Raw genomic sequence first — 27,935 nt, forward strand, 5'->3', positions numbered from 1 at the left:
CAATCCATCTAAATAGCTTCTGAGACTTCAGCACCATGATTTCCCCCAACCTTATTAGACTGACTCTATGACTTTTAGTCACTTGTTTAGCATGCTTGTGTTTTGGGTGCAAATGGATCCTGTCCACTTTAACTAGTTCAACTCAAGAACAGGTTTGTTCATCTTACCATTTATCATGTCCTAGCTTGAGCCCTGATCTAAGGCTTGTTATCTTATGAGGCGAGCTCAAGCCTTAGTCTAACACTCATTTTTTTAATGGTCAATGAACCAGGTTCAAGCAACCTACAGTCTGAATTGGGGGGCTTGCAGTCACTATGGTCATGTATAGATACAAGAAATAGGGACCGTTTATTCTATTATTTCTTTCCTCCCATTTGTTTGTGAGTATAGTTTTACTCTCATATTTTTAGTCCTCAAGTCATTCTAGCATAATTCATAAAATCAAGCCCAAGCTTGCATTTAGGCCTAAACTCTATTTAAGCTTACTTTGGCTAGGTGAGCTCAGAATTGTTTAGTGACAGATGAACAAAGCTTGAGCATGCTTGTTAGTACTCAAATTGGGCTGGCTTGTTTGTGCCTAAAATTCTGTTAATGTGTCAATAAGCTATTAATAGACTACTATCAGATTTTCTTTACTTCATTCTTCATTTGTTCGGTTTGTCATTGGTGAAGCCTTCTGTTTGTATTTTCATCTATCATGAGGTTCGCATAGAAAATTAAGCCTAAAAATTTTATGATAATTTAATTTGTTATCCTGCTTTAGCACATATGGAAAATACATTAGGTGAACACAGGTGCCAAGGTGATTGGCTGGGCCATCATCTCGGCTTTTGAGACTTGTCAAGACTACTGTCCCATTCATTGTAAAAAGGCATTCCAGTGTACGAATTTACTACATTATCAATGTTAAATCAAGTTAATATAAAAACTGGTTCTGGTAAGGTGGTGATAAATCAAAGTCAAATTGGATGTGCTCTCATTTTATCTCAAGTCAATAGTGGAAGATAAAAGAAAAACAAGGACCCTGGATTCAGTGAATGAAGGATCACCTTACTCAATGCTTTAGTCCATTGCTTCATAGACTTCCACCATTTTTTTCCTGGATGTATCAACTCAAGTGCCCCTTTTCCTCCTATACTTCTCCATATAAGTCCTGTTTACCCTTCTATATATGTTAAGAAATAAAATACAAAAATAGTAAGCCCAATCATTTCAAAGCACTTGCTTTATGATAAGATTATCAGATAAGATTATGTTGCTCGAGTGATTGACTGACTGACTGATTGATTGATTGATTCTTTGCTTTTGGTTCTAGTTGAAAAAGTGATCACTATTCTTCTAAATTAGCTCCCACAATGATTGTTTTGATATGCTAGCACCATCATTTCTGTTGGCATTCAAAAGAATGTGAAACATACAGATAAATGGGGTTTGGTATTTCTTTGGATCAACTGAGTTGACGTGTGGGAAGATACCTGCTAGGGGACCTAAGGAGTCCCAATTCATATTGCCACTTGTTGGATCAAATGAAAGCCTAAGAGCTCTTTTAGTTTGGTGTTTTCCAACAGGACTTTAGCATTATTGCTATTTCGGTGTCAATTTTAGTGGCTATGCATGTTTTCTGACTTCTGAGTATGTTTATTGTGGATGAAGTTAAACTTCAAATGTTCTATTTTTTTTAGATAAATAAAATAAAGAAACTTGTTAATGGTGTTCGGTCTTCAACACCAGTTAAATGTAACTATCCTAGTGTTAGGCTGGAACCACTACTCCATTGGTCCTACCAAGGCCATTAAACATTGAATTGGTGGTCTGTTCTGTGTCTTTATGGCTGGTCCCCAGATTTTTAATTGACCGGAGATGGAAGTTTGCTGTTGGATGATGAGGGACGTTTTGTTTTGGTTATGGAATAATGGTGGATTTTGCCTAGTGGTGGGACATGAAAATGTGCTTTGTCATCTTCGTTGTCCATTATGATCTTTTTAATTTCTACAAGGTCGGCTTTCTTTTGGAAACTTGTCCCTACCGAAAATCATTCAAGCCCTTTGAGCTCAAGCATGTGCCTATGCTAGATTAGCTCCAAAATGGCAAAAAGAAAATTCAAGGAAGGAGAAAAGTTATGAAACAATGTGGGCTAGAGTTTATGTGGGGTAGAGATGCTGTTCTATCACAGTTTTAAAACTTATCAGATAATGCAATAGGTAAAAGAAAGTTAGAACACGCCCAGATTCCAATGGATTTTTCAATTGTCTGACCTTTAGGCAAGATGAGCGCACTTTTCCTTTTGGCCTGAGACTTATTTACTTTAATCCTTTTCTTGTTTGGGACCTAGGATGAGTATTTTTGTCTTCCTGGCCAAGTGGCTGCAAGTCTTCATGTTCCCTTCGTTCTAGTGTGTTACAAGATACCAATCACTTTACACCAAAAATTCACCTCTTAGAAAACATTTGTGCTCTCCATATGGTAATAGAAACATGAATGAGAAGCTGAGGCATAACTTCATTGATCAATTATCAAGAAAATACTGGGCACCCAGTATCATGTTGGGCACTGTTTATTTGAAATTGCTTTTGGGTCATGCACATTGAGGGTTACCCTTTGATTCCTTAATTTGTTTAACAGACTGCATGTTATGCTAGAAAATTCTGGCAAAATGTAATACCCTCTTTGAATAGGGGCACTAGGACCAAATCCAATTTTGGCCAGCTAGTTGAATAGTAAGATCATGTGATCATCATATGTGGCCATGACAAAGATAGATTGCACTACAATCTGATCTTTTAGGTCATATTGTTGTGGCTGCTGGAGTTGTTTTTATGAGTCATGGTGCTTGAGGTTGGACCAATCCCAGAGTCCAGAGTCCAGAGCCTGAGTTTCTGAAATGTTAGACCGGTCAAGCCTCCTTGATTACGACTATACTTAGAACAGGATCTGAGATAAGATGAATGACGCTGATATCATCATTCTCTCACTTCACTCTACAATGCAACCTTGTGAGTGCAAACCCAGAGAGCGAGTGATGCAACCATGTGAAGCTATAAGTGGGATTTGTACAATTACCAATTTTTTGGGGTTTGTGGAACCTGAGTTTTGGATGGATGTGTAATGGACATCAGCGCTCAGGATAGAGACCATGCACCAGCCAAAAAGGTTTCAAAGGAAAAAAAAGGAAAAAAAAAAAAAGAGAGAACCACAGGAAAAATGCAAAGGGATATAATTTACCTGCCCTCTATGTTAGCAGTGGAGTGGTACCCATAATACTTCATGACTGGCACAAGCAGAGAACCTGGAGAGAGAGAGAGAGAGAGGGAGCGATGCAGAGCAGAAAGACTCAAAAAGAGGACTGACACAGCATTGAAAGAGAAACATTGGAGGGAGTTTGGAGGGATGTGGACAGTGCATCATTAGAAGCTCTGCCCCTTTTACCCCACCACTTATGATGCTCTAAATCTCTACTATTTCAGCTCCCTCTTGTGATCCCTTTCTTTTCTTTTCTTCTGTGTTTATGTTTGTGTCTGTCTGAGAGAAAGAAAGAGAGAGAAAGAGAAACAGCTTTCTTTTTCCAAGAGATAGTCATGTAGCTTTCAGATTGTGTGGGGTGTGTATAAGACAGCATTTTACTCCTTTTAAATTCATTTGCTTTTATTAAGTTTTAATTGTGCACTTTTATATTGTTACATCTGTTTAACATCTTCTTGCTTCTAATTTTTAACTTTAATCTTCCATATAAAGTTGTTATGATAAATTTCAATTTTAAGTTTCCAGGATAAAGGTGGATAATCATACTACCAACCCACATTATATTGGGATAAATAGCAGGATATATAGATTTATTCAACCTGGGTTTAAGTGCAGACCAGGTTCCATCTTAGAAGCCCTAGAATTTATTTGTTTTTCTCCAAAAAAAAACCCAAAATTCTATGGCTACCGTCCTAAATGTGGAGCAAATATGTTCGTCCAGGAGAATTTATTTTTATCAAATTATGTTTTGCCGCCACATTAGTAATTGAAACAGGCTTTAAACTGTCAAAGAATTTTACTACGGGTACAATACTATGCTCCCAGTGGTTTACCACCATTCCCAAATAGTTGCCTGCGTATGGGTACCTTCTCTATCTTGCTTTACATTACTTGGATTTTTCACCCTTTGAGTAAGCTTTTTGGCTTTTACACTAATTTTCATTGCGAAACCCTGACATCACATTATGTTTATGGGCAACCCTGTGACTGTGGATGCCTTTTGTCATTTTATGGTTTATCTTTTTCAAACTACTGTACTCCTAGGACCAAAATAGGCCCATCATATATTTCCTTTTCGTTTTTCCTTTTTTTTCAAAAATAAACATATATGTATTTCCTTTTGCAACAAATTGAAAAGCACAAGAATAAATGTTTTGAGTATGAGTTGGCTGAATGTCTCACAGTATCTGCTTGCATTTATTTATTTTCCCTGGCTGCCACCCGTGACAAGTTTGACTGCATCTCATAAATGCGTTTTTCATCATCATAAGCCCACTCGGTATCTAATAGCAGTCAATTCAATTGTCCTTCCTGAGTGCATCAAATGTCAACACCTCTTATCTGTAAACCTCTCAGACTCCCATGTGAACAAATGACTTCGAACATTTCTCCCAAATGCTTTGCTCCTTGTAGTTACGGAGCCTTAAAATCCAACCCGTAATCATTAGTCACATATATCTCTAGGACGGAACACGATTCTTGAAGGACATTGATGGATTATAAAGGTTAACTGGACGGCAACACGTATGTATCGTACCTTCTGTACTCCAATCTTACGCTCATCTCCTTTACCAGTCTTTGGTATTACAAGATTTTCTCGAGTAAAAAGCAGTTCCTTTTATGTTATATTCCCAAATAAAAAAAGAAAAAATTGGAGTCAGAAGAATGACCTTTTGCCCTTGGAAGAGAAGACACTTTCCGTGGTCTCAGTGACGCCACGTTACCTTTTTAAACATTTTGCTCTGGAGAGTCCAAGGACAACAGAATTTGAAAGGTACAAAATGGATGATCCAGAGATACAAAAGAGAAGATGATTATTGAAAATATTTTTCCTCAATATCAATATTTTGATTTTCAAAAATTATAAAATAAGAAGTTAAGAGTTGGCATGATGACGTTTTTAAAAAATACCCACCCAAGTAGAATTATTTTTGCAGGTAGGATTAAAAATTTGACACCTTTTACTAATCATGAAAATTAACAAATTCATTCACTTGTTTCTTTGACTTATTTGATGGCATGTTACCATATATTTTACATAATTAACAATATGTAATTATACCTCTATTTATGCACTATGTTTATTTAAAAATAAATAAAAGATCATCTAGATAATTTAATAAAATATGGTACCACTCTTTAACAATATAATGCACCAAGTTATTGCATCACAATCCATATGACCATGGAAAAAAGAGGGGTTTTTTTGCACAAATATGGTAATTATTAATTTTTTTTAAAGAAATTGTTGTGTTAATAATAACTCTTAGATTATCATAGTTCATGATTCAAAGATGAGTTTAATATAGAAACTTTTTGTTTGAAAAGTAAATTCATCTTTTGAAAAAATGAGTTCACAATAAAAAAAATCGAAATTAAAAGATAAGTTTAAGGTGAAACAAAAATAGTCGGAAGGGGTTCATATCCTAACATGGTCAAAAGTACCTTATTTTTATATTTATTAAAAAAAATTAATTTTTTAAAAATCTGAAAAAGGGAGTATATAAAATGGCCTTGAAGTACAAGGAACATATATGGCCTCTTTACAATGTTGTATTTATAACGTATGTAATATCTATAATTTCTTATATAAAATGCACGCAACCCATATCAAACATGAAGTTCAAGGACACAATAATTCCAGCGTGTAAGGGATGCTCATTTTGGTCAACATATTATCAGCCATTGGGTCACAAACACGTCAATATGTCACTCACACTAGAAACTTCCACATAACATTAAGAGATAAAAAAGGAAAAAGAAAAAAAGAGTACCCTATAAGCTGACCTGTCTTGCACCCACAGGCTTCAAATTATCAAACGTACCACGAAAAATAACCCCCCAAAAATTGGATCTAACCTACGCCAGTGATGTAATTTGCATGGAGACCATATCATATATTACGGTTCATGCCTCGAAAGACTGATAGTATGGGCAGGCACATGTGGTGCTGTTGAGACCCATTTCAAGAAATTTATATATGTATATATACAGGGAGCATAGAAATATTGGGTCCATGCATGGAAGACATGAGAGGTGGAGGGGCCGGTTGGTAGTGCTTCAATGAGTTGTTTCCCAACTGGAAGGGCTGATGACCTTCGTGGGGGGTGTGTGTGTGAAACCTGATCATGGAAAAATTGTTCATGGTTCATTGTTCGGTACTTGAGAAACATGGATTTGATTGCTTCTTGTTCGTTTCTTGGTCCTTCTCAACCGACCTTGCCACAGCTGCCTTCCCACTATTCTCTTCATCTAATCTCCCAAATTTTGACTCAAATTTACATGGGATACAGGATTTATCAATTAATGGACGCCCCCACCCTTAAAAATGAAAATTTAGCTGGATCTTGAATCTCATTCATTTTGGGACATCCTTCCCGTAAAGCTAGGGAGCACCCATGATTTCAGTCTGCATGCTATAAATCTTGTGAGCTAGGTTTTCAACTAGTCTTCATTATTTCTTGTTGGCATTCCATTTCAATTATAGCCCCAGAGACTGCTTCTAGTAGTTGGACTCTCTTCAAACACCTATGACCTCTCATGATATGATATTCCTTTGTATATATCTGCTATGGAGAATGACCTAATTTTTCGGAAATGATTTCTTTCAATTATCTCTCCACCTTGCATGGGCTGCTCCAAACCTCTCAAATATTGAAAAGAAAAAAAAAATGTTAGATTTCTGAGGTTGAGAATCATATTGTTGTTGAGTTTCTTTGAAGCAGTTAGGCATATGTATATGATGTTTGTCTTCAGTCAAAGAAGCATATGTGATGGGTTATATTATTTGTGTAATCTATAAAGTTGTTGGCATGGGTATGGACATAGGCATGGGCATGGGCATCCATTGGAACATGTTTTGACACTAATGCTAACATTTGTATACAAAATGTAATCACCTTTTTCCCAATCCGGAGGGAGGTTGATGAAAAGGGTCCGATGTAGACATGTCATTCATGGGTCAAGTTATATCATATGCAGCTTCCAAGGCATCAAAAGAGAAATTATCTAAGACAATTATTAAAGGAGATCTAGTGATCACCGTTTTGAACCTTGGAAGAATGAATTCCACAAAATACCAATACGAGATTCCTTTCTAAGCAAACAAACCATCTTCAACTTTGTAAGAAATTATGTAAGATGTGACATTCAAAAAAAAGAAAAAAAAAATGAAAAAGGTAAAGAATCTGATGGGGCAGTGGTAAAAGAGAACCCTCCTGTGTTACGGGGGCCTACATGTGTGATCTTTGATTGGAGTGGAAGATACAATAGGTTGTCAAAAATCCTTGGTCAATGGTGGAACAGCAAGAGTAATCAAATAGATGTGGAACAAGCCCACAGACCTGCCATGCATATATATATGTATGGTGTGTGATCTTTTTGATACGAACTGAAATTCTAGACACTGGGGTGGTGTGACACCAGCAGTAGTAGTCGTAGTAGTAGTACTGCTAATCGGAGACATGGCAGTGAAGGCATGTGCTGTAATATTAATTTGGATTGAAATGCATGGTTTAAAATGAAGGAGCTCAGCATGATCACCATGGCCTCGACATTTCTGACACTGGCTTGGAGGTTGCCGTTGAACCCATCTGCAGAGGCTCTGGAGTCTGGAGTAGTGGGACCATCTCCTCATCACTATCTATATTGATCTCCTTATGGTTAACCTATCACCTTGTTAAGGGAAATAGAAACATGCACAGATCTCACATGGCTTCTACTTAATTAATTGCTTCAGTCATGGTGATCATCAGGTGGTATCATCATTAGACAACGCAGTGCCCACATCTAATCCTTAAATTAAAGCTTATTTTCGTATTAATAAATAGAGATGTTGGAAGTGATGATGATGATGATGGTCTCCACCCTCTCTTTGCCTCCATATGTACCGCAACAAAGGCTGTTCTTCTGGTGAGGTTGCCACCAAGATGCCAAATAAATAAGGACATCATCCCAAAATCTGCTTTTGAAAAGCCAACAAGCCAAACCAAAGACTAGCTAGCTATGCCCTCAATGCTCTCAAGCACTTTGACAAAAAGGGCATTGTTGGGTGAGTTCTAATTATTGAATATTGGTTTTTTTATTGGATTAAAATAATGTGCGCGGTCTGCAAAATCTCCTTGGCAACATTAGCCTATTATTATTTGTGTGGTAGCAGTTGAAAATCATTCACCTAACACTCTCCCCCCTTGGTAAGTGAGTAATTAGATTCTTTTACTTTTCGAGTAAAATATCTTTCAAGAAAAGGTTGTGATCCCATATATAATTAAAAAGAAAAATAGAAAAATCAAGCTCAAATTAATGCATATTGTATTGCAGGTCTGTTACACAATAAAAAGAATAGATAATAATAAATAAATAAATACACACATTTATATATGAAAAATCTTAGATTAAAAAAAATATGAATAAAAAAAAAGAAAATTCATTATATCAAATCACAAGTCTCGTGAACTTTCTGAATAGAATCAAATAAAATTCAAGTCATCACATTCTGAGAATGTGTTTGAAGTGTAAATTTAAACCTTATATTAATCTAAAAAAATTTCATTCACCACATTCTAAGAATGTGTTTAAACTGTAGGCTTAAACCTTATATTAATCTAAAAAAATTTCATTTCCCATTTATATTTTCTTAGTTAAAATATTAGGTATATAGTACTATAAATTTCAAAATGAATTGAAAGCTTAAACAAACTTATGAATTAAAAATAAGTTGAAGATATTTTAAGATTATAAATAGTTTGATTTTTTATTGTTTTAAAAAAATATATATATAAATAGAGGTTTTTCTTTTTGCCTTTTTTTTTAAAAAAAAATCTTTTGGAGAGAGAGTTTCGTACTTCTTAGTTTTTATAATTTATATAAAAATTGAAAATTATATTGTTACTTGAATAAAATTCTAAATTAGGAAAAACAATAAAAAGAGGGAAGGATGATGTACCCGTCTAAAAATAGCCGTAGATGTTAGATTACCCATGCATGGTTACATCTAATAATTCACATATTTGATATTTCTCTATCATAGGTCTTTACCATATGTTAACAAAAATACTCGGTGTTCTCTGCGGGTACAAAGGTCACCTCAGTTCTTCATAGGGTTATATTTTTCTTACCGCATGTCCCAACTCTCAAATTCTCAATCCCCACTTGAGTAATTCAGCTTCAAGGGCACAGCACATGGAGAGAGAGAGAGAGAGAGAGAGAGAGAGAGAGAGAGAGAGAGAGGGAGAGGGAGAGGGAGAGGGAGAGTGTGGTGAAATCACATCAGGAAATAGCCCTAAGGTTAAGGCGCCCTTCTCTCCTTGGGACACATGAGCATGTGGCAGCCCACCATCATCCATCGGTACCCAAAAAAAAAAAAAAAAAACCCCACAAAAAACCTTACTATTTAAAAGGAAGAAGACATAATCTTATTGGTTCTATAAAACAAACATTATACCCACGTCAATCACTGCAACTTGGCTTCAAAACAAGAGGGAAGATAAGATGACAAAGTTTATAAAGTGCTCAAGATATGAAGTGATGATAAAAGGGCCAAGCCTTCTCATGTGGCTATAAAGTGAGATTTAGTCTTCCTCTTATGCGAGTAAAATTTGCCTTCTCTTTCTTTTTTGGCTTTAAGAGATGATTCTTGGAAGCGACTTGTGATTGAGACTATATTATAAGGAAGCTTGGTGGGGTCATACGAAATGGGGTATTAACACACCTTATTACAAACACATGGCTAGAAGATAACACACATAGTTTTGGTCTCACAAAGGGACGACACCATTATTTTTGGGGGTTAGTGTTTGTGATCTGATTTCTTTGACCATTTTTAATTCCTATACCTCTTCGATTCTCTACTTGTACATGTCTCTACAGCAAAACTTGTCCTTGAATCTCTACCCCCTTCTTCTTCAACTATCAAACATATATATATATATATATATATATATATATATAAAACTCAATCTTGTGACTTTATGATGTATGCGTGTCAAACGTATATCCCAGAATCGAGACATGAAAGTTCCCAATATGTCATTCTCAGTTGTCCTTTCATTGCTAAAATTAATTGCTCCAGAAATTTCACATTAACCTGAATTTGATAAATTTTACTATCTATCCATTTAAATATTATCTTTATTAAATTATTATTTTTTTAAATATTTAATATGGAACTTTGATATCATATTAAATTATGAATTTTCTTAAGGTTAAACTTGTTACCCGTCCGAAAGTAATAATAGTATGTGGCTTTATCTGGAAAGACAAATTAGAGGGGCTCAAAGCTTTGAAAAATTAAAAAGGAGGTTGAAATCAACATTACTTGATGTGACCATTCAACTATGGAGGAGGGTGACCCTTCCCACCACTCACCACTGCTTTTGTAGAAACCAATACAATCTTTTGTAGTTTGGTAGTACTCTTGAGAATTCGTTTCTCCCTAGATAAAAATTAGGCTAGTCGCATAGAATCCCTTTTATGCCTTTTCATTCCCATTTACCAGCTGCCCCCAATGCTTTTTATCAAATGTCCAATAAATTCTCTGAAATGGAGATGGACTACACTCTGTGGACGAATATTTTCCCAAATGTATGAAATAATAAATTATTATTGTTCGACCCTCTAAAATACCCATATTTTAAGCATGCAACTAAGCTTATGGTATACTCCTCCATGCGTTCTTCCCTTCATTATAAAGGTTCTAGATCATTCGTACGTCAGCCCAACGCAAAGAAAATAAATAAAAATAAAACCCCACGGGAGGAATCTTCTATTGGATGGTCGGATGGCCCAATTTTTCTCTTCTTTACGGCATGGTTTCCAACTTTCCAAGCAGCTCATGTGAAGGCGTGCAACTACAACCATAAATAAAAACGAAAATTTCAACAGTATAGACTCCACCAAATGAAGAAAAAGGGATGTGGTCATTATCTTTGTTTGAATATGTTTAAATTGAAAAAATGATGGGGGAGGGGATGTGGTCATTTTCTCTAACGTCAAAATTTGGATGTGTCAATTTCCAGTTGTAGTTCAAGCCAGTTCACCTACCAATAAAATCAAATAATTGGAGGGCAAAAGGGGCTCCTTCCTCCGCCATTTAAGGTCAATGGCTCCCAAAAACTTTTATAATTGGTGTTCCAAATTATCCAAATTGGTGTGGGTGACAGTTATGAGTTTTCCCCCTTTCCCTAGTCTCTACATGTGTTCATCTTCTGATAGCTCACCCCTACACGCTCTAGTCTATCTATCATCACTTTATTTTTATCATTGCCTTTTGGCGTTACTTATGATTGACATCCAAGCGTGAACTTAATCAGTTTAGTTATAGTTGTTTATTACAGCCATCTAATTAGTAATTATTCGTGTTTGATTCCGGAAGGACAAGGGCCCTTGATTGATAAATACTTGTTATATTTAGTGTTTGGTTCAAATTTTTAAAAGGAGTATAAAACCCAAAATTAACTAATAGGAATTTTAAATCCTCCTATAAAATTAGGGATGATAATTAGGTAAATTTTTTCAGGTTATCCTATCCCACCCCTTAAGATAAAGAGAAACGAGTTGAAAATGGATTTAAAAAGTTCCAAATAGAATAGAAGTAGTTTGAGGTCTCGCTTTTGCTGTGTCTCTATTATATATAATTTTAAGCAAAAAATTATTTTAACTAAAATTTTTCATTCTTCAACTTTTTAAATATAAATAAAATATTAATTTTTATAAAAATAAATTGTAAATATTTATATGATTTTTATTTATAAATTATATTTATTTTTAATAAAATTAAAATTTTAAAAATGATGAAATTTTTTAAAAAGATTTGAAAATTTCTTATATTAGTCTCATCCTATTTATTTATTTATTGACCCGATAATAATAGATATAATCTTCATCCTAAACCCGAATCTTGCCATTCTTAAGAAAAATTATAAATATATATATATATATATATATATATATATTAGAAAAACTATCAACAGAATTAACAGTTTTCCATATTAATATAATAAAATTTTAACATTACTTATTTTTTTCTTTCCTTCATTACATTTTTTTCTTAGTATAATAATAATTTATTTGTCACTGATGATTTTTTCTAATAAGATATTGTTATTATCGAAAACATTGTTTGGGAGTGATTTTATTTATAACATTATTAAAAAATTTACTTAATACCTATATATAAAAAATATCATAAAAAAGTGATTTTTTAAAAAAGTCATTTACCAAGTAACACGCTTATCCAATTAAACAAAGCCCACGGTATTGACAAGGAAACATTTACCATCGAAATTGTTACCATATTATAAATAAAAAAAAAGGAAAAAAAAAAGAAGCCCAATTGTGCTTGTACTTTCTTTATACTAAGTATTTCCCCAAAAGAGGTCAAGCTAAAGGAGCCCCACCATTTAATAATGAGATTCTCCTACATCTTTTTTTTTTTTTTTTACCCTTGCAGCCAAAAAGTCTGAATAAATTGAACCTACCTGAGGTTGGTCAAATTTTAAATAGTTGCTTCTTTTAGTTGTACCAAACCAATTGCAGCTTGAAGAAGAATAGGAAGAGAGATGAGTTCATTGGGGCCTTCCTTAACCACCCAATTCTTTATCCCTTTGTGTTTGCCAAGTATGAGAAAAATACACCCCTTTGGAGGAATTCTTTTGTTGATACTGAAATTTTGGAAAATGCTGTCAAATTGGGAATAAGATTGAGGTAACTCAAATGTGGATAGGCATAATTGGCTCTTTCTAAATGAATCCATTGCAGATTTGGAAGCCCATGCTGGTCCAATTTTAGTTAGACAAGTGCGCGGGCGAGGGGGAATTTGTGAAATTGGAATGCACCCTAAATTCATCATAAATTGTCCTGTTTCTTAAATTTCTGAATTTAAGATGCTTAGAAAAAAAAATAAAAATTATGGGCTTTTAGAAAATTAATATTTTGTTTAAATTATAGTTTTAGGCTTTTTCCCGGAAAAGCGAAACTGAAAAAGCCATCGAAGGTCCCAATATTATTATTCGCTTTCTAAAAAATAATTGCATATTTTAAATTTTTGTGGAAAGTGATGACATGTGAAAAATTTGCCCAACCCCAAACCCTTCCACCAATCATAATTAGAGAGAAAATTTATAGGGAAATGTGGAAGAATTTGATCACATAAGCATGTGCGCAGCTCATGAGCTCGAATATCCTCACCTAGATACAAACCATGAGAGCATGCATCCTCACGCTTCTATCGGCTTCGTGAGGACACGACCGCGGTGTTTGATGCGCACGCGGTGGGGAGAGGGGCGGGGGAGGAAGTGGGGAGGGGGGGGGTCCTCGAGAAGAGAAAAGAAAGGATGTGGGAAGCGTGGGCAGTGGAATAGCGTGCCACATGGGGTGAGAGCAGCATTATTCTTGTTGTTGAGACTGCCCTTGACACGTGTCAGAGGAAGAGGCGTCCTCTCCTCCCCGGCCCCTCCACGCATCGTTACCCGCGCTCTCTCTCTCTCTTTTCCCATACTACACTCTTTCTCTATTCATTACATCATTCCATTTTCCAATAATTATTCTCTTTTCTCACTCTCATTTACTAACCCCCTTTTCTCTCTCCGTTACTCAAACTAATTTTCCCTCCTACACATTAATTAACATAAATAATTCCACGTCTTACCTAAAAAAAATTATTTAAAACATTGTGATGTTACCACTTACCCATCAAAAAGTCGAAGAAAATAAAGTCAAATTCGGTCAACATGTCATCATGAAAATAATCTTCTCTTTTACTATGCCAAATCATGCATGGTCCATTAATGATTTCTGTTAATGTGACACTGATGATGACTATGATATTTGCATTAATTATTAGATTAGTGAGCGAAACAAAAAAATTGAAGAGTGGCGTCCACTGACCTCTCTAATTTCCTTAAAAGGGCGTAGAGTGGGGGTCCATGGCCTATGTTAGGGTTAAAGTTGAAAGGTCGCTTGAAGCCAACATTTGGACTGAGCTAGAACTTTCTTCGACTTTTGGCTTATCGTATCTATAAATTTAAATATACAATAATTACAACAGCTAGGATGCCATTATTTTCTTTAATAATTTTACTCTACTCATTGATTTGTCACCCTCATGAAAGACACAGTGTAAGTGAATGAACCAAATGAAAAAAGAATACTTGGGAATCTGAGTTGTCCATCCCATTGATTCCATTTCCTCCCCTTTTGGTTCAGTTTCAGACCCATTAAGAAAAGTTCAACAAAATGATTTTTTTTCCTATTTCTTTATCCAAAAAATAAAGAATAAAATTTCATTAAAATACCCCTCTTGATATTTTGGCATAAGTTCTAAAATAAACTTTTGGAAATATCTGGCTGTTGTCACTCTTTAAAGATATTTTATTGTCCCCCTTATTTATATATGTGTATATATATATGTTATGCCTACTACAATAATTAATAAGTTTAAAAGCTCTCTCTATTATTTACAATACAACTTAAATTAAATGTGTTTCTCAAATTTTTTTTCCCTTCTTGTTATTGTTGGAAATTCTTACATGGGATGCTATAAATTATAATATTTTTAATTTTTACAAAAATCATTCAAATTCTTTATACTATTTTATTTTTATAATTTTTAATAACTCCTAATTTATATTATATATATTGTATGTGGAACCCAACGCATAGTATTGATTTATTTTTATATCTAGACATATACTAAAATATTGTAAGTGGAACCCAACACCTGTTTATTTTATTTAAAAGGTAGAACACTAGTTGGTAGGATCTATCAAAACTTAGCTTCAAGAGATAGTGGGGAGATCCATTTTTATAAATTAGTTGCTTCTTATTCTGGTTTTTGAGTAGAAAGTGTTATTTTAATTTAATAATTTAAAATTAAAAATAAAAACTACTTAAAAAGTGAAAATTTAACATTTAAGTTTTCATAGGTAAAAAAGGAAAAGACAAAATTGGGATTTGGGAGTAAATGTACCTGATACGGAAAGATCGTATGGACAATTTGTTCATATACCGTATAAATTGAAAAATGGGAAGACGGAAAGAGGAAAAAGAAAAAGAGATAAAATGGAAAGTGGATGAGAACTGGTGAGTGTGAAGAGGAAAAAAAAAAGAGAGAAAAAGTTGATGATTACGCAGTAAATGCTATTAATAACACGTCACAGTCTTCATTCTCAGTCCTCACTTCCGTCCCACTTCCCACTCATCACTCCTCAGTCGTCTCCCCGTACTCTTGCCCCACTACCCAACTCACCCCTCGATTTTTTTTTTACTGATATTTTCCTTCTCTATATCTCGCGATATCTCCTCTCCTCCCCGCCCTCCCCACCTTTTTTTCTCTCTTTCCGCTCCTGAGTACAGTGAGTAAGAGAGAAGCAAGAAAATATACAAGACATCTCTCTCTCTCTCTCTCTCTCTCTCTCTCTCTCTCTGCTTGAATGCCTACTTAATTACGAAACTGCCATCCCCTACTTTAATTACCTGATACTACATCTCAACTCCTCCTTCCAATACACAATATTATAAAAACAAAATAAAATAAAATAAAAAATGAAATAAAATACTTTGTTTTCAATTCAAGCAAAAGCCTCCTTATTTTAGTAATCCTTGGAATTCTTCAAATCCCCCCTCCCTCATCTGCTTTCTCTCTCAGTTTCAGAGCTCTCCAAAACTCGAGCCCATCGTCTCTTTCTCTCTCTTCCCTTCCTGTAAAACCCTAAATTCATTTACATGCGAATCTCTCTTTGTTTATTTGTTTATAATGTTATGCATTGAATAAGAATATTGAAGTAATGATTCTTTTTTGTTTGTTTGTTTCGGCGTGTTTCTGCAGCGTATTGAATGGATATTTGATTGGTGAATTGAGGTGTTTATAGATCGGAATGCGGGTGAAGGAGATGCATCCATTGTGTTGTATATCGCTGGAGAGTCCCGGAATAGGAGACCAGTCTCCGGAGGTGAGTAGAGCGGCAACTGCAGCCTCTTCCGGCGGATCTGACGGCAATGCGGGGCGGCCGGCGGGATCCGATACCAGCGTCGCCGGAGTTCTCTACAAGTGGACAAATTACGGCAAGGGTTGGAGATCCCGGTGGTTCCTGCTAAGGAACGGCGTTCTTTCTTACTCCAAGATTCGCCGGCCGGAGAGCCTCCACCTACCATCACCGGCAGACGACATCCGGGTGATAGGCGACGTCTCCACGAGTCGCCTCTCCAGGTTGGACAGTGGTGGCGGCAGACGAAAGCACCAGAAAAATGTTGGCATCGTTCATCTCAAGGTATGAATAGAGAACGATTCAACGGATCGTAAGCCAAAGAGTAATTATACAGTGCGATCTGCGCCACACCACAACGCTACAATTGGCACACTCCACCCTTTTTTTTCTCTCTTTTTTATTTTTAATTTTTGGCGGTAGTTCACGAAAAAGTTTCCCCTATCGGAAACATCTCAATTCAAAAAATTTTACTTGATTTTTACCAAACCCCAGTCAGTAAAAAATTTCTGTGTATCCGTCTGCCACAAAAAAGCTTTGAAATCTGAGCTGCAAAATCTAAGAACCGTTGGTTTCTCACGCAATCTGCGAATCAGAGGAGGGGGAAGTGGGAAACATTTACTTATTTATTTTTATTTTGATGATTTTAAATTTTTTACAGTTTAACTGGGTGTTAATCTAGAGTGGGTCACATCAGCAGGTGTTTTAGGGCAGGATAGGCTGTGCTGTAGGCCTAGGTTTTAAGCTGTGGTCACATCATCCTGCGATGGTTTTGTGATCAACGCCATCGAATTCTTCACTGATTTTGACCTCTTTTTTTGCTCCGCCTCTTCTCATATTCTCCATTTCCTGCTCCTCAACCTCATTTCGTACTCGGAAATATATATTTTTTAATCGGACGGTGGATCTGACCTCTGTAAGTGTGTTTTTCGCGGATTCCGTGGTTTGGGTGCTTTGGATTCTTTTGACTTTTGACGGGATTTGAAGGGGTTTGTGTTGTAAGTGACTTTAAGGTATGGGCTAGACCTTTCGTGAAAAGATGGGGGAAACAATACGGGTTAGACTTTTTTAGGAAATGTATGGGAAATTGAACAGATTAGCTGAGGCTGTGTGGAGTTGAACCCATTTGAAGCATGGTGGTCTAGGCGTGGTCGGGAAACCTGAAACTGACTTCCTTTGAGCATTTACCATATGTCATTTTGAAGCTCTTTCTTGGCGGCAATAGATTTGAGGATATTGGGGTTTGAGTCTTGTTTTTGTTGGGGATTTTACGTGATTGGCATGGTGTGGCTTTATCGCCAAACTAGGTTTGTATGGTTCGGGGCTTGAAGAAGCTTAGATGGGCTGAGTTCGAGCTAATGGTTTATGTTCTTGAAATTTGGTACCATTGTGTTCTTCTTACGAGTGCTGGTTTTTCCAGGAGTTTTTATTTTCGTCTTTCTGAAATTAGAGCTTTTCCGTGTACATTTCTTTTGGGTAATTGTGTTTGGAAATTATTTCATATTAGATTTAGTTTCGTGATTGACAGTGTTTTAACCTGATTAGTGGAACTGGAACTATAAGCTTTGTCGCATTATTTACAGTGATGCTATTGATCTTTTGGCAGATCTCGTCATTTCGTGAGAGCAAGTCCGATGATCGAAGATTTTATATATTTACTGCTACAAAAACCCTTCATCTAAGGACCGAGTCAAAGAGAGATCGGGTGGCTTGGATAGAAGCTTTAGTCTCAATTCGAAGCCTATTTTCTTTTAGACCGCTAAATGATAATCTCTCCCTGGTACCAAATGATATATCTGTATCAACTGAAAGGCTTAAAAATCGTTTGCTTGAAGAGGGAGCCCATGAGGGACTAGTTAGAGATTGCGAACAGATCATGCTTTCTGAGTTCTCGGAAATACAAGGCCAAGTTAAAGTTCTTTGTGAAGAACGATCCAATTTGCTCGATACATTAAGACAGCTGGAGGTAACTTTGCACTTAATTATAAGTAATGCCTCGACAATGGAGTGGGTGAAACTTCTCTTTTCTCTTTCTCTTTTTATTCCAATCTTTTAGTTGACAGTTACACTGCCACAACGCGGCAGTTTGGATTTAATGTATCTGAAACTGCATTTTGCATTTTATTGGAAGTGTGAATTCCCATTGCATAATAAATTATAAATTACTTAATGGGTAGACTGTAGATGTAATCAATTGAAGTGGTTTTGTTCCGTCCCATGTTAGGGGAGCAACTGCAAGATCAACTTAAATACAGCCTTAATTCCGAACCTTCTTTTATTCTTGTAGCATCTTGCACTTGAACCAAATAGCAGTAATTCTTTTTTTGTGGAACATGACAATCCATCTTAGCCTTTGTGTTTGCTTCTGGTCCTTGATTCCTCCATTTTGACATCTTATTCTAACTGTTTTAGATGTCGAGCAGCATATTTGAGATAATTGTTCTTGGTTGATCTAATAATTTGCTTTTTTTTTTTTTTTTGGTCATTTTACTATTTCATGGGACAAGTATTTACCAGTGCTGGAATAAATATCTACCATTGTACAAATTCACATATGAGTTAAAAAAAAGGAAAAGATATACAATTGTTATTAAGTTATATATACTAAGCCCAAAGTATTATGGTATCTTTGGTTCATTTCAGGCATTTAAGCTCAAGTAAATGATGATTGGTCTTGGAGTATCTTAGGATAGTCACTAGCTAGACTACTTGGTTACATGGGGTGCTTGAGTTTTAAATCGTGGTTGGAGCCGTGGATGCCCTGCAGTGGAATGCCAGCATCAGTGCTATGAAATCTTTCATTGGGCTAATAAAATTCTTGAATGTTAATGATGAGAATGTTTTGACCCAGATCTCCTTATACTAATATTTCCGATGATTTTCATTCAACCTGTAGGCATGGTTTTCTGTGGATATTTTGTTTTATATCTGATTTTACACTCATTGTGGATAGGAAATGCCATAACTGCTTGCTTTTCATAAATTTTATGTGAACATTTAGAATCTAAATACTAAACCAATTGAGATCACCCTGCACAGCCCCACCACAAAATAATAAATCTTTCCTAGAAAATCAGTAGATGGAATGTTTTTCCCATTTGGGATCTTATAAGCTCCAATAAACCCAAAAATAAAAAATAACATAAAAAATTTTAAAAATCAGAAATGAAAAAAAGAGTGATTTAAATATATTAGTAGTTCAAAAAGCTAAATTTTAGTTAAGAAAATGAAAAATTTTCATAGCCCAAAGTTTTACAAATTCATATCAGAACCTGCACCTAGAGAAAAAAATGGAAATGACAGATTTGAAGTGTGCGTTCAGTGATATTTCAAGTTGTTTGATGACCCTAGTTTCAAACTTGTGATTGATATTCGAGTAACATGGAAAACGGTTCAAGGGAATATACATCTAGGATAAAAGTGAAGACTATACTCCTGGTGTTGCTCATTAGACATTTTTCAGAATTCAAGATCTAGCTTTTAGTTTATTGAGGAGATTATACATTGCCTCAGCAGTTGTCATGAACTGTTAGTGCGAATAATTTTTTCTGTTTTGTCATAGGTGGTGTCTTTGGTGTAGTATGGCATTAAAGAAAATAATTGGAAATAGCAAAATGGTGAAGAAAGTTTGCGTTTAGATAGTTTTCAGTGTAAATATACACCTTAATACAGTCACATCTAGATTCTCATACTTTACCCAGTGTTATTAAATGTGGTGCGTTTAACATATTAATTTCTTTAGTTGTATAATTGAATGATCTTGAAATGTGGTTTTACTCTTTGATAATATATTTTACTGGATCCTTATTTTTTGTCTTATTTCCCTATGTGTTTCTAGAATGAACTTGCTAATTGATTAAATTCATCACTTTTCTTTTGCATATTCAGGCAGCTAATATTGAAGCTGAAGTTTCTGGAATTAATGATAGTGAATTTCAATTGACAAAGCATGAACTGTCCAGCCTAGGGCGTGGAAAATATAGTGGTATGATTAATGTGCATTACTTCTGATCCTGAATATATATCCTTCCTTTTCTTTGTTTGCTTCATTTATTTTATCATTTTAAAATTTGTAAGCATGCCCCAATATGGAAAATGGAGCAAAAGATGTAAAAGATACGTTTTACATAAAACCATGTACTTACTAAGATTTTCCTCCTGTTTTAAGCTTTTAATGCAAGGTCTGTGTTCTTGTTTTATGAATGTTGCATCCATGCTTTGTGTAATACATAGTTTTCTAAGATTTATGCATAAATTTGAAATATCTAGTCCTCCTATTTCAGTTTCAATTAAGGCCAATGGTGAATCCTTTTTCATGACTTCTTGTTGTTTATCATTCCTTTGGCATTTTCTATTGCCAGGACTTAAGGTATAAGCTTTAATTGCATATCCCAGTGACTGCTTGCAGATTGTGGTTACCTCTTAGAAAAACTGTGCTGCAGCACCATGCAGATTAAATATGGCTTTGTTTTGATTCATTAGTGACTTGTTTATTTTGGTACATCTTTCTCCTGCTGAATATGACCAAGTGGATCACAACTTCATAAATTTTCCTTTTAAACCAAAAGCTTAACCATATTCTTGTAGTGTTTAACTGCCCCTTGTTTACTCTACTGAAGCTTAAGAGTTAGTTATTTTTAAATTGAAGTTTCAATTACCAAAAGCAGAAAATTTTTATGTTCTTTGAGTGATTTGCACAGCTAATAACTGTATGGGTGCTTGTGATATTAAAATCACTCAACTTCCCATGATTGCCATGAATTTTCTGAATCAAGATTCTTAGATATGTTGGTAGATAATTTTTCTTTTTCTTTTTCTTTTCTTTTTTGTTTTGAAAATTTCATTCTGTGGATTCTCATTAAAAATTTTGTAATTACTATTTTCTTTTTAGCATGCCTTCTTATTTTCTCTACATTTCATTTTGGTAGAGTGCAGCACAACTGAATCATCTGATGATATTGAGAAACAAGAGCTTGAGGAAGTGTCAGATGAGGAGGAAACCTCTTTCTTTGACACTAGAGAGGATTTTGCTGAACCCACAGTCAGTTGTGGGTCTATAACAGGAGTTGTAAATTACATGGATAAGCAAATGAAACCTGAAATTCAACTTGATAATGCAGAGAAGATTCATACTGAGAATAGATTTTGTGAATCTAGATATCCACAAATTGAAAGGCGAAAGAAGCTTCCCGATCCAGTTGAGAAAGAGAAAGGGGTAAGTCTTTGGTCTATGATCAAAGACAATGTCGGAAAGGATCTCACACGAGTTTGTCTCCCTGTTTATTTTAATGAGCCAATATCATCCCTTCAGAAATGTTTTGAGGACTTGGAGTACTCTTATCTTTTGGATCGAGCATATGAATATGGAAAAGCGGTATGCATATCTTTATCTCTTACTCTCTCCCTTTGATATAGGTGTACTTGCATTGTTCTTTTTGGTTATTTCTCCTTATTATGCTACATGCTTGTCTATAATAATACTATTTAAAACACAAGCACTTGTTCAATCTTTGTGGGATGTCTGAAGTTTCCCCAAATCTATATTGCAATGGTCTAATGCCTTTCTTTTCTGCATCATTCATTCTATTCTTAATGTCCTTTTCCACCTGTGAAAAAGTAAAGATTTAGGTGAAAGAAATAGATTCAGTGTGGGTCCAAATGAGATTAGAACACCAATAAAGATTGCGTGAATATGTGACTGCTATTAGAGAAAGTTCATCAGAGGCCTACTGCCTCAGCACACAAGGAAAAGTAATTTTAACTGTCATGAGTCTCTCTGCAATTAATAACATGTGAGTTGAAATTGTATAGAGTACTAATCCCTAACCCAATTAAGAATGTTGTACTTGTCAAACTGTATCATGTAAATTGCAGTTTTGAATTCTTCAAGTTCATTAATACATATGGTCCTAGCATTCAATTAATAAAAATTTGAAACTAGGACAGTAAGGTTGACATTTTTTTTTCCAGAGTTTATGTTTCAATGAGCATTTTCCAGATTAGCCTTCATTTACACTTTACATCAAATTTAGTAATGCTAAAATATTTTGTGATTGTTAAAGACGTTTACTGCTTTAACATCTTCATGAAATCTGACATTTTTCCCTCATTGGGCTTTCCTTTTTGTTTCTAGGGAAACAGTCTCCTAAGAGTTCTACATGTTGCAGCTTTTGCGGTTTCTGGATATGCGTCCTCTGAAGGTCGGCATTGCAAACCCTTCAACCCATTGTTAGGGGAAACTTATGAAGCTGATTTTCCTGATAAAGGAATTCGTTTTTTCTCTGAGAAGGTCCGTAGTTAAGGATGTTAGAACAGATCTATGATACTCGAATCTTTTAATTTCACCAACACACACATGTGGACATAGCATGACATGGGTATATGGTTATGAGATCCTTGTTGGATATTCCTATTTTTTTTTAGGTGTGAGTGTTTGATTTTTTCATTGATGTCCTTTTATTCTTTCAACTTTCTTAGTAATAATTACATTGGAGAAAAGAAAGAGTTGGCCAAAAAGTGAATTTTTATAAGAATATTTATGGATAAAAGGGGAAAGATGAGAGCTTTTGAGAAGGATATCTTCACTTCCAATGTATTTTTAATTGAATTTTCTTTTCTTATGCTGTATCCTAGTACCCATACCCTTTTTGAGATCCCTTTTAGCCGAGTCCCTTATCCTAAAATTTGAGTTGTGATGGACAGGACACTTAGACACATTCCCACATCTGACACTCGTACTTGAATCCATGCAACATAGGAACATACACAAGGACAAATGTAGAAATTGGTGACAGGGAAGAAGTAATATTGTTAAATTTTAAGTGGGACCCATAAGAGACTGTGCAACCTTGAGAAAAGAAACTGTTACTGGGATTTTTCAAAAAATAACATCAATAGTTTGCAATTACTGAGAAAATTGCAAGAGAAAAAAATGGATGAAAAGCATGACCTGCATTTGAAAATTTTCTCGAATGACTCTTAAAGAGATAAAAAATGACAGTACTCATTTCCCTGCTTCATTGAATTAGGACATTCCAAGTTTTCGCAATACAATGTGGATATTTTGAATTTATTTGAAGAAATTGGAACATAGATTTATGACTTATCATCCAAATTTAACCACTTTGGTTTTATGTTGAACAAGAACAATAGTAGTTAAATATTGAACTCTAATTTCCTCCATTATCAAAGTAATGAAGGGTTCTAATTATGTGGCAAATAATTTCTGGAAAGAAATTTGTTGTCTGGTTAAACATTTGTAAGTCTGTGCTCTTCCAAAAGTGTAGACGAGAAAAGGAAGATGGGACATGCTGAAAATTTTCTGAATTTCATTCTATTATTCATCAAAAACACTTCACAATACTTTATACTCTCTCTCTCTCTCTCTCTCTCTCTCTCTCTCTAAAAGCCTGACTAAAACCTTGTTTGTTAAATAGAACCCTAAATATTTATTCTCAATGTCCACCTAGCAAAAAAATTAATGACTAAGAAAATTAGTTGCTGCAAAAATTATTGTGATCCCAGCCATACTAGTGTACGTCTTGAATAGACCTTTTCCCAAGATCTAAAGTTACGTGAAATTGACAAGTTGGTAGAAGTTATAACCTTCCTTTGTCAGCTGCATCACTTCTCCACTTTTTGATTACTTATTCTCTTCTATCAATTAAGTCCTGAATTCCTTAGCAAGATTTATTTTTCTCTGATCATTGTCATTTCATCACCCCCTTTTTTTGTGTTGTTTATTGAAACAGGTTAGTCATCACCCAACACTCATTGCCTGCCATTGTGAAGGTAAAGGGTGGAAATTCTGGGCTGACAGTAACCTACGAACAAAATTTTGGGGACGATCAATTCAGCTCGACCCTGTGGGAGTTTTGACCCTTGAGTTTGATGATGGTGAGGTTTTCAAATGGAGCAAGGTGTGTGCTGCTGCTATTGTGCTTGTGCAAGAAATATTGCTTGCTTGTGTGTTTTCATTTTTTGGATACCTGTTTTTTGAGGGGAAAAAAAAAAAAAAAATCTAAAATGTGTTTATATTGTCCTTAGGTCACGACCACCATTTATAATCTTATCCTTGGTAAAGTGTATTGTGATCACCATGGTACAATGCACATACAAGGTAATCACCAACATTCATGCAAACTCAAGTTCAAAGAGCAGGCTCTTCTTGACAGAAATCCTCACCAAGTAAGCATTCTACTTTGGAACCTCTCTGCATATGTATGTATCTGCATGCTGCATCACTCTATATTGTTATTATCCAATCTGTTCAAATTTAGTGTTTTTTTAGGATTGTGACCAGAATCGTTTAAATGGAACCTACTTTCTATGCAGGTACATGGTTTTGTTGAGGATCTCACAGGGGAAAGGGCTGCTACCCTATTTGGGAAGTGGGATGACAGCATGTATTACGTTCTTGGAGACAGAACTGGCAAGCTGAAGGACTGTAATGGGTCCCCGGATGCCTCCTTGTTGTGGAAAAGGAATAGGGCACCTCCTTGTCTCACTCGGTACAACTTAACGTCATTTGCAATTACACTAAATGAGCTGACGTCAGGACTGCAGGTAGAGATAATGTATTGAATCAATTTTTTTATGTGCATATTCATTTTCCTCTTATGCATATCTAATTGTCTTTTATAGCTCTGTCTGATCCCGGGTATTTGATCACGGATTAAGGAGAAGCTCCCACCCACGGATTCAAGACTTAGACCAGATCAACGACATCTAGAGAATGGAGAATATGAAAAGGCAAATGCAGAAAAACTACGGTTAGAGAAGCGGCAGAGGATGGTATGAGTAGCTCCTCCTTTCCCTATTTCTTCAATCCATTTTATTCATGGCATCATTGTTTGATGATTTTATTATTTAACCAAATTGGAGATTCTTGTGCCAAAAGCACAGCCATAACATAGTCACCACAGTTTTGATTGATGAATAAATGCTTCTTGGTACGAAGTGATGTGGATATCAGGCCAGGATTTCTTTATTGTTTCCTTCAGAATTTGCATCTAGTTGATTGAATTTGGATTTGCAATTGTGGTTTTCCTTCAGTCCTTGGAGGGCTATGTTGAGGATTTGGTTGTTACATAATCAGTTGTTCCTATCAACTTTGAATTGCTTCCCACAAAATGATTTAGAACACAAACGTTCCCCAAGATTTGGACATTGGACTTGATGGTGGCGCACCATAAAGTTCCATACAACTTGCTTCATGGTAGAAACCTTACAAGATGCTATCTTTGAATATTTGTTTGTTATTCTAGAGGCGTGACCATGTTTCTCTACATTTCCCATTTACTAGAGCAAAGCTGAGTTGGGTTCCTCCATGGCATGCATTCACCAAAGTCAATCTGAGTTCAGTTGCCCCATGCCATGCATTCATTGAGGATAAGTTGACTTGGGTTCCTTCATGGAACAGCATTAAATGTTTTAGATTTTGAAGTTTAGCAAAGGGATTAGAGGCAGATTAGGCTGAATCAATTTCCCTGTTTCTCTTTGGGGTTTGATGACGAAAGAATTTGAACAAGTTCCTCATTAGTATATTTTGAAGGACTGAAAGGAGGTCTTCTTGACTAGTCTAAGCCATCTTGCACCCCACTTTTAAATGGATTCCTCTTTGTATGGGATAGTTAAATTTTAGAATGGGTGCTAGGGGCACTTTTAGAAACAATTGGGGATGCAGAATTATGGGAAACTCAGGACTGCAGGTGAAGGGAATTGTCCTATACCATTGAGTGGCACTGGATAGCAAATTGGTTTCTTGCAAGTTTGCACTGAAGGGAGAGAGAGAGAGTCAGAGCTGCTGGGTGAGACATCTCATTTAAATGGATTCTTTGATCTGTAAATGTAGAAATCCAATTATTTTTTAGGGGCACATCGGAGAGCTTTGAGATTTCTTGAGAACTTTCCTGTATGAAACAAGGGTTAAAAAACAAATTTCTTTATCGCATTTTCCTTTTTTTCACCTTCTATTTGTGGTTGCTTGCTTTGTTGGATTCCAGTCCTTCATATCTTTCATGCTCGCTTTCAGGAAACTCTGTTTTCTATGTCTTTGTACATTTCAAATGTCTCCCCAATGTTTAAGAAAGTTAAAATTTTGTAGTGGTTTGAAAGTAAAACAGGAAACTTAATATAGTGCAAACATTCAAAACTGTGTTGGCATCATTTGTGTTCAAGTATCAGTGTTTATGGAATTTGAAATGCACAGAAAGGGACTATGTTGTAAGATTTCTTCATCTTTTTTAAAGATTTGCATCTTCAGTATCCTCTTTTGTTAAAATCTTCAATCCATAGATTTCCAATTGACAAAAAGAAGTTTATTTAGTTCTCTCTTTGGTTGTTATTTCCAGTTTCATCTCTCTCGTCACTTGGCTGAAAAAGGTTTCCTGGGTTTTGTATATTCTTTGCAACTCATTAAGTGTTAGGAATAGATATACAATAATATTCATTGTTGCATGTCAAGAAAGTTGGTTCATCAATTTCCCATTTTAGCACCTTGATTGGTGATGTTCCAGAAGGGGATGGATATTATCTTCCATGTAAGTTGTGACTTGTTTGGGGGGGGGGGGGGGGGACAAGAGGATGCCGCATATGCATGGCAAACAATCTTGAGCTTAATTGCAATGAGAGATTGCAGGACTGGCAAATGATTGCCTTCTTTCTGTTATGGTACGGGCAGTTAATTGTTTGCATGGAAAGGGCGGCTGTTTGTAGTCTCCTTTCATCAAAAAGAAAAAAAAGGGCGACTGTTTTATGATGCACTTTGAGGACCCAGTAAGAGGAAATGTGTAAATTCAGGATTTTGAGCTTTGGTTTTTGTTCTGAATTTTGGCTCTCTTGGGAGTGAACATTTATTTTAGGGTACCATGGCAATAGTGTTTCATCTTTGCTTTCTTCTGAATTCATCTAGATTCTTTTGGAGCATCTATGTTTAACTAAGGTTTTTTTTCCAGTCAGTTGTCAGTTATTACTACTATTATTGTTGGTTTTGTTGCTGTGGTTACTGACATACTTCCTCTTGTACAGTCAAGGAAATTACAAGAAAATGGATGGAAACCAAAGTGGTTCGAGAGAGAAGGTGAAGATGGACCCTTTCGTTATATGGGCGGATACTGGGAAGCTCGGGACCAGGGAAAATGGGATGGGTGCCCAAATATATTCGGTGAATTCACAGAAGACCTTGTTAATTCCTATGAAGGGTCTGGATTATAACTCAGGTGCATACTTTTTTTCTGGAAAACCATGTTGACACCTCTAGAATACTTTTCCCCCCTTTTGCTACTTCCATTAGGTCAGGCAAGTTATGTGATCTGATGGTATGGGACATTGCAGGTAATCGAGGATGAATAAGAAACCTTCAGGACTGTCACAAAGTAAAGCTGTGCACAGAAGGCAGCCTGACTGGTTTCCAATTCTGCAAGTGAAGCCAGGGATTGTGGAACAAGGTTAACGAAATTGATCCTAAAGGACCTTTGAAAGCGAAGAGTTGAATCTTTTAGTTAGGGGATGATGGTAAAATTGCATTGTGACACTCTCCCTCTCCCTCTCCCTCCCCTCTCTCACCTCTCCATTTGTTATAGGTCCTCCAACTATGGTATCCATTGGTTGGCCATTTATTTAGATCATTACTTGTATTTTCTTTCTTTCCCCCACCCACCTTTTCGTTGGAAATAAATGAAAGAGATAAAAAAAAGGTTGTATTGCACCAACTGT

At 35.6% G+C, this 27,935-nt stretch overlaps 1 protein-coding gene across 4 annotated transcripts; it reads left to right on the forward strand.

The window, feature by feature from the left end:
- Positions 1–15,605: 15,605 nt before the first annotated feature.
- LOC100253994 (oxysterol-binding protein-related protein 2A) lies at positions 15,606–27,927 on the forward strand. Of its 4 annotated transcripts, none has more exons than XM_059733627.1 (12): positions 15,606–15,938; positions 16,064–16,505; positions 17,827–18,186; positions 20,109–20,205; positions 21,149–21,594; positions 22,354–22,509; positions 23,972–24,139; positions 24,267–24,407; positions 24,555–24,785; positions 24,900–25,013; positions 27,249–27,439; positions 27,555–27,927. In XM_059733627.1, exons 2-11 carry the CDS (start codon positions 16,113–16,115, stop codon positions 27,432–27,434), a joined length of 2,292 nt encoding a protein of 763 aa, XP_059589610.1. In that variant the 5' UTR covers positions 15,606–15,938; positions 16,064–16,112; the 3' UTR covers positions 27,435–27,439; positions 27,555–27,927. The 4 variants fall into 4 exon arrangements, with proteins under 4 accessions (XP_059589610.1, XP_059589612.1, XP_059589611.1 ...); XM_059733628.1 differs by having other exon boundaries at positions 15,702–15,962; XM_059733630.1 differs by lacking the exons at positions 15,606–15,938; positions 16,064–16,505 and adding an exon at positions 17,231–17,696.
- The last annotated feature ends 8 nt before the right edge of the window (positions 27,928–27,935 follow it).

Source organism: Vitis vinifera, chromosome 2 (genome assembly GCF_030704535.1).
Source record: "Vitis vinifera cultivar Pinot Noir 40024 chromosome 2, ASM3070453v1".
NCBI lineage: Eukaryota > Viridiplantae > Streptophyta > Magnoliopsida > Vitales > Vitaceae > Vitis > Vitis vinifera.